We start from the raw sequence: 7,857 nt of genomic DNA, 5'->3' as shown, positions 1-7,857 counted from the left end.
CTGAGTTGTGCTGTCAGTGCTGTTTTCATCATGGCTGAGAAAAGAAATGAGGAAAGAAACACTCTCCCAGAACAGCAAATAAGCAAAAAATACTCTATAAAGATAAATCAATGGTAAAGTCATTTTAAATGAACTTTCATTTTATTTTTCTTATATTTCTCTTCAAATCATCTCTAAAATAAAGCTCATTGCCTGCTATAAACAGCCATTCCACAATCTGCACGATTTTTACATGAAAGCATCTCATGAAGGAGTTCAACCTCAGAGAAAACTTTCTGCTTGATTTGCACTTGAAAGCAGGAAAAGATTCCCAGCCTCAATCACTTTCCCAGCTTACTCGGAGCACCACACCGCTTGACCTTGTGTGCCCCCCGTGTGCAGACGTGACGACACATAGTCTTTTCCTTGGCATCAGGTTTCCCTCTTTGTGAAATACTTGAATAATTGAGAAGGCATTGAGTACACAGAGTAGTGAGAGGCTTACATTATTTTTAGAGGGTAAGCATTACGTCCTTCACTGGAAAATAACAGTGCTAGTGTGCATGTAAGTGCTTTGTAATGCTTGTGACCTAGATTACATCCCTGAACAATCCCTGTAGTGTGTACATACATTCTTAGAGTCACTGTCACTGTCACACACACACACACACACACACACACACATACACACACAGATAAACGCTGCACAGACGCTGTTCATCTTCTGCTTTGGCACCCTCTGACACAAACGCACACGGACAAGCGTAGCCACTCAGACATTGAGACATGTCCCTCTGTTTCAGTCACACACTTACACAAGCGTGAGCACACACACTCACGCATGCACACACACACACGCACGCACACATACACACACACACACACACACACACACACACACACACACACACACACACACACACTCACATCCAGATGGATTCTCCTCAGCTGAAATGAGCCACTGGTGAGAGATTGCAGTTATTTCAGTCATCGTGCAGCTCTCTCTCTCGCCTTCTCTGTCCATGACTCTCTCCCTCTTTCTCACTTTTCTCACCCTTATTCTCTCTTTCTATTTATACCCTCTTTTCCATTCTCTCTCTCTTTCTCTCCCTCTCTCTTCCCCCCACCCCTTCTCTCTGAGTAGGCACCGAAGAGCTCTGCTTTCATCCCTCCCTCTCTCGCACTCGTTCTCTCCATTCCTCCACCGCCAGGCATTGCAATTATGCCTCCTTCACTTCTCCCTCTCTCTCTCTCTCGCTCAATGCCCATTCTCTTTCGTTCATCAAAGAGGAGTTCCTTCCGAATCCTGCGCTGCGCTAGTTAGGGAATCCTTCTCCATGACCTGTCTCTCTTCGACGGGACACTTTCTCCAGTGGGAACACATTTCACTGGGACGAGTCTTTGAGTTGATTTCAGGTAACAATCACCTTTTTTTTTTTTTTTTTTTTTTAGCTACAACCCTCAGTGTGAATTTCTCTCAGAGAGTTTGCAACTGTGTTCTGGTTTAGTGGGTTCTATTGTCTCCGGGAGTTGTTTAAGGGGCTGCTGAGGCTCTGCTGAGCTAACTGGGGGTGAAGAAGATTGCAGGATGAAGACAGAGCAGTAGAAGGAAGAAAGAAGGGAAGTGAAGGAGAAGTGGAGCAGAAGCACTCCGGGAGAAGAAGAAGAAGACGATTATTGCTCAGCAGAGACTGAAACAGCTTGCTGTCCCTAGAGCGGAGAGGGAGAGGGAGAGAGTCACATGTAATACATGTAGAAAGCAGTAAGCGTTGATCTCTGGACTCCTTCAAGACTTTCCAAGGCACTTCTGTTCTTTGACATCCGCAGTCATCCTCATTTCTCCACACACATAAACTGAAGGACTGAGCACCTATGACCCTGTGCTGCCTCTGGCTTTTCTAAGACCTGCAGTCTCTGAGGCAATCACTTCATAAGGACTGGTAAGTCCTAATCTGGATCTTCTATAGCTGGTTTTCTGGACAGTCTCATAATTTAAAACTTACAAATTTTCCTTTTACTCCAAATATAGTCAGTCAGCCGTGTTTGGTGTCTGAAGTTTCCTTCTTTAGTTTTGCTTTAGTTTTAGCTATGAGGCTTCTGCAGTTAATGGTGATGAACGTTAATGGCCACCAATTTGCATAATGTAAACTCTATGAGTAAATTAACATATGCTTGTCTCAAACTGCGCTGAGTTCTTACATAATCATAGTGCATTTGTCTATTTTTGTAGACACCATTCAATAGTTATTTAATAATAACTTATGCTATGTACTCATGTAGACTGCTATAAACTTATCCAAAGCATAAACTGATGATTTCTTAATAATTTAAAGTATTTTAGAAATTTGACACAGTTATAAAAGACAGTAGTACATGTTAATTGTTATTATCTACTTAAAGTAATTTCTTGTCAAAATTAGTATGAAGAGCTTTTCGATCAGATTTGGTCACTTCTTTTCAAATATGAGGCATTCTTGATATTATTTTTGTTATAAAGTAATTCTCGATGATATACGGCTTTCGAAACGATTATGCTATCATCTACAGCTCCAGTCATAACATTTTTTTACATTTTTTACAGCTATTTACACTTGGTTTTCATTTACATTTTACATTTTTACCACTTTTTTGAAGCGTTTAGTATATTTGCGTCATTACAAATATTTTATATATGTATCTGCAACAAAATCAATTCAATATTATTGAAACCAATGATTCCAAGCGTTACATTACGCTGTTGTCCAGTTACAAGGGAAACTGCCTATCCTTGCCCAGTCTGGGAGGAGTGTAGCAGTGCTTCCTAGGGCAAATGAGTGTTACTAACTAACTAACATCCTTCTTGGTTGCTGCTATGCTTTTCTTAGCATTACACCAAATTTTCTCAATTTTTGAAGTGAAAATAAGTGAACATATCCTTTACAGAGGACACACTCCAGCTCATGTTTATCATAATTACTGTTTTTTTGATGAATTTAACTTACTGGGGGGGGGAAAGAACATAAAAATGTGGACTGGTCAAAAATGATGGCACATTATATGTTTTTTTTATGTGTTAAACCCAGCTAATAAGTACAAACTGTACGCTAGAATTTGCAGAAATATGTCATATTGAAGTGTGTTCTCTGTAGAGGTTGTGTTAATTTACTTTCACATAGAAAATCAACAAAACATGTAATTTGACTGGGAGTACTGAACCTTTTGAATGAGACTGTGACTCTCTGTCATAAATAAACAAATATATTTGATACAACAAGGTACAAACAAATTTCAAACACCAAACCTGCCTTGACTGATCGTCTGTGTTTGGAGTGAGGGGTAACTTGTGTACATTAGATTTTTTTGCCTAACTATTGCTTCAATATGGGTCAAAGAAATATAAAGTTCTCACCTGGACGCGACCAGCTTCTAATTCTACACTCCTCCTCTGGTTTGTCTCATTCCTGCCCAGGATTCTATCCATTGCCTGACCCACGACAGGTCTACTTTAAAGTCCAGTCCTAGCCATGCAGGTGTCTTTCGCTTGCACAGACCATGGGCTCAAGGCCCCACGGGCCAACGAGCCAACCAAGCAGAACACGGCCAGTCCCAATACAGCCAGCGCTGCACGTGCCCGCTTCAGGACAGTGGCGCTGATCGCCCGCAGCCTGGGCTCCTTTACACATCGTCACCACATCTCCTTGAAGGAATCCACTGGCAAACTCACTGGCATGAAGTACAGGTACAGCGTTCTTTTTACCAGCATGTTCAACTCTGTATTTAGGGCCACTCTAGGTACAATAGGCTCACATACACTACTATTTCGAAGTAAAACACTTCTGTTGAAGATGATTCTAAAAGAGCTGAGGAAACTTTGTAGCACTGATAATATGTATACGTATATGTGTATATCAGTGGTGGACGAAGTACTTGAGTTTAGTAGAGAGTAAAATATTACTCCAGTAAAAGTAGAAGTCCTCCCTTTAGACCTCCACTTGAGTAAAAGTACAAAAGTATTTGCCTTCAAATGTACTGAAGTATCGAAAGTAAAAGTACTAAAAGATTAATTAGGCCACTAATCTCCTATTATCATTTCTGTAACAAGACTCTTGCTTCATTAACTTGTTTTAGGTGAAAATACTTTAGTGTTACTCTTGGTAAACCAATCTTTTAATAGAATGCCATTAATTAGTCTGACACTGATGTCTATTAAAACTATCATAAGCACAAAACACTGAAGGCAAACAATTTCTATTAGATAGAATTAAGTAGCTCTGAAATAACTGCAAAGTTTCAGTTTAAGATTTATTTGCAACATAGTTACAAAGTTAAGTTTAATAAAAACTTGTTTTAAGCACAGGTTCACAAATTAGTTTTCCTTTACTATATTGTGTCTGTAGGTCTCTGTTCATAAACATAAACTAGCAAAAACAAATTGACTATAAAATGAAATAATGTTTGTATAAATTCAGAAAAAGGCCCACATCAGTCACAACTGCATACGTATTTTTCTATTGTGGTCTATTTACACAAGGTTAGGTTGGTTCCCACATTCATGCTGGAATAGACACTCCCAAAATTTTACGCTGCTGCACTGATGTTGAACCGTACACTTGCACTGGGTAGCTGCATCTAACAGGTCAAGAAAAGCTCAAATCAAAGGGAGCACTGTGCCCTGATTGGTGCGATTGCTTTGCACTTCTTTTGTTTTGATATGTTTTTATGCTCACAAAAGCCGAAAGGAATGACAGATTTAGAATAATGTAGTGGAGTAAAAAGTAAAATATTTGACTTTGAAATGTAGTGGAGTGAAAATAAAAAGTCACCCAAAATGGAAATACTTCAGTAAACTACAGATACATGAAAAAAACGACTTAAGTACAGTCATGACTTACATTTACTTAGTTACTGTCCACCACTGATATCCATCCGTCCATCCATTTTCTAAGCCTCAGGGTCACAGGACTACTGATATGTGTGTGTATATATACATACTGCAATATAAATATGAGATATATATATATATATAGCAGGATGAAAACCTTGTATCGTAAAAAAACCGGCACTTGCCTACATACCGAATACGCTCCACAACGATGTCTAACATCATCAAACACAGGATCACTGTCTATTATTTTTACTTCAGCTTTTTACCTTTTTCTCTAGTTGTACACTGTATGATTTGCCCTATTGTGGTTTCTAGGTTTAGTTCTCTTTATTCTAATATGTATTACTTATTATTTATTACTTATTGCTGATTATCTTAAATCTCTACTTCTAACCTCTAAGACTGAAGTATGGAAGAGAGCGCACATACCACTTAATGCTGAAAAGGTTTCTGTTACTGAATACTGAACCTCATATTATTTTAAGTTGTGGAGGCTTTTCTGTTAAATAGTTCTTCTGCTTTTTTCTCTGATGCTGAGACATTAAAGCATTTGTATTATTGACCATTTTGATTGATCTATGAATGAAAGGTGGTCTTTGACATTTGCACTGTCCTGTTAAATAACAAAAATACTAATATAATGAGTGATTCCAAACCACTGAATGGAAGCGGATGTACTCTATAGAAATTAATTACGCACTTGATATTGAGTCTTTTTTCCTGTGCCAAATTAACTGACAATAATAGGTTCGTGTGAACCCTATAGGAGTTCGTTTAACCCTGGAGTCTTTTCTCTGTGCAGTGAGTTGTGTAATTTGAAAAGAGAATTGAAATGCTTTCAACCATCTACCATCTGAGTGTTTGAACAGCCTGCTCTGAATGAGCTCTGTGTGATGTAAATCGAAACCTGATTGATCACCACAGTTACACATACTGATATGTTTGATCCAGCACTTTAACTTTGTGACAGAGAGGTTTCCTCACTCCTTCTGCATCAGCAATGATTGTATTCTACTTCTGCACTATTACCGTAGAAACAACTTCTGTTCTACTCAGGCTTTTCAGTAGATGTTGAAACATTATTGTAAGGATTTTATTGCATTCAGCTACAATAGCATTAGGTCCGCTGTGGCGACCCCTAAAGGGAGCAGCCGAAAGAAGAAGAAGAGCTACAATAGCATTAGGTCGGGTACTCATGTTGGATGATTAGATCTGGACCGTAAACACAACTCTAACTCATCTTACAGGTATTGAATGAAGCTCCATCAATCCACAGCTCTAGCCGGTGCTTGGCATTGGTTATGATCATCTTAGGTTCATGTGCAGCTGCTCCAGAGTGTTTCATTCGATTATAAATACTTTTTGTTGGAGATTAGACAAGCTGTATGTGCAGTTGAACACCTGTGTTAACAATGTGTGCCTCTTAAAGTAGCTACATTCACATAATAGGAGAGTTCAAGATACTTTTGAACATACAGTGTATTTTGGTGGATAGTTTTATGCTGGGAATGTCATATATAGTCCATCAATCAAGACATGTTTGGCATCAAAACTTGCTTAAGTTCTTATTTCACTCAACTCACTTAAAATAAACAAGCAAAATTTTGGTACATTGGAGGAAATTAGGTTTTTTTTGGACAAATCATTCTGATTGTTGATTCCTTCTGAAACGTTATTGTCAAAATATCTTTTGTTGAAAATGCTTTGCAATTTGAACTTAAGTCACTTGAATTCACTAATTAGAAAGGATGTGTGGGAGGACTGTCAAAATAAAATTCAACATTCAAATGTAAATATAGAATGTAAATGTAGAAAGTGTGCATTCAAATACTTTAACCCTCTTTTTATCTTTGGGGTCAGTTGGATCTCAATTAATGTTTAACATCTCAAAATAAATGATTGACCAATTTTTTGCTTGATTTTAAATGACTTTTCCAAAAGTTTGAGGTCACGGGGGAAGCTGGAGCCTATCCCAGCAGTCATTGGGCAGAACGCAGTGTATACCCACAGCAGGTCGGCAGTCAATCACAGGGCGTTAAAAAGAATAGTATGAATAAATTGTAATTGTTTCCAACAAAGACTGTCAGTTCCCGCTTGGTTTTCATGTCTGAAATTTATGTAGAACATGATAATCTCTGTGGACTGTACTCCCTAGTGATCATCCACAACTGGCAATCATAGGGGTTCAAGCACTATGCACCTTATGGTGCTAGTATAGACCTTCAAGCAGATAAAACACAAATGGCAGCGAGTTTTTAGAATGGGTTCTATTTATAATAATTGTTGTAGAGGGATCTTAAAAGGAGATGTTGGACACATTTTGTACACACTGACATTGGTGTGGTAAGCAATCCAAATACCTGCAAAGCAGCACAGTTTTTGGCATTTTGTCTGTATTTGGACGTTATTAGCCTCATGATTCAGTTTTACCATGTTTGCTGCTGAATGTAAAATACACTGAATAATACATGTATAGAATGTGAATAATGTATACAAATATTATATTTAAGCAATAGAGCATGAGAGGGAGTGTGTTATCGCAAAATAGTAACACATAATTAAAAAAAAAAACCACACATAATACCAGGACCTTAAGTGTTCTATTGCTTTTATACAACAGTTAAATAAACAAAGTAAGAAATAAATAAATTTGGCAAGATAGATATACACACACCTTCCAAGTCGCTTCTCCTTCTGAGTCACGGAGGGTGCTGGAGCCTATCCCAGCTGTCCTTGGGTGAAAGGCAGGATAAACCCTGGACAGGTCACCAATCCATCGCAGGGCAGACAGACATACACAATCACACCTAGGGGCAATTTAACAAGTCCAATTAGAGGAATCCCACACAGACAGGGGAAGAACATGCAAACTGCACACAGAGAGGACCCTGGTCGCCCGGCCAGGGACTTGAACCCAGGCCCTTCTTGCTGTGAGGCGTCAGCGCTACCCACCACACCACTATTATAAATACATATATATTTATTTGGCCTTTGAAAGGGAACTGTAGCCCCAT

At 38.6% G+C, this 7,857-nt stretch overlaps 1 protein-coding gene across 3 annotated transcripts in view; it reads left to right on the top strand.

Annotated features, from left to right (window-relative positions):
* The first annotated feature begins 869 nt into the window (after positions 1 to 869).
* kcnab1b (potassium voltage-gated channel, shaker-related subfamily, beta member 1 b) overlaps positions 870 to 7,857 on the top strand; it is a 106,539-nt gene continuing 99,551 nt past the window's right edge. The window contains exons 1-4 of one of the 3 annotated variants that reach the window (XM_037531251.1): positions 870 to 943; positions 1,124 to 1,395; positions 1,488 to 1,919; positions 3,428 to 3,697. In XM_037531251.1, the coding sequence (XP_037387148.1) occupies positions 3,483 to 3,697 (215 nt within the window). In that variant the 5' untranslated portion in view covers positions 870 to 943; positions 1,124 to 1,395; positions 1,488 to 1,919; positions 3,428 to 3,482. Of the gene's footprint in view, positions 944 to 989; positions 1,396 to 1,487; positions 1,920 to 3,427; positions 3,698 to 7,857 lie in introns of those variants that run through there. The other 2 variants (XM_037531252.1, XM_017699200.2) reach the window with 2 other exon arrangements.

The sequence above is a fragment of the Pygocentrus nattereri genome, chromosome 19 (genome assembly GCF_015220715.1).
Source record: "Pygocentrus nattereri isolate fPygNat1 chromosome 19, fPygNat1.pri, whole genome shotgun sequence".
NCBI lineage: Eukaryota > Metazoa > Chordata > Actinopteri > Characiformes > Serrasalmidae > Pygocentrus > Pygocentrus nattereri.
Note: the sequence above shows the minus strand (reverse complement) of the source record. Positions and strands in the feature narration are given on the sequence as shown.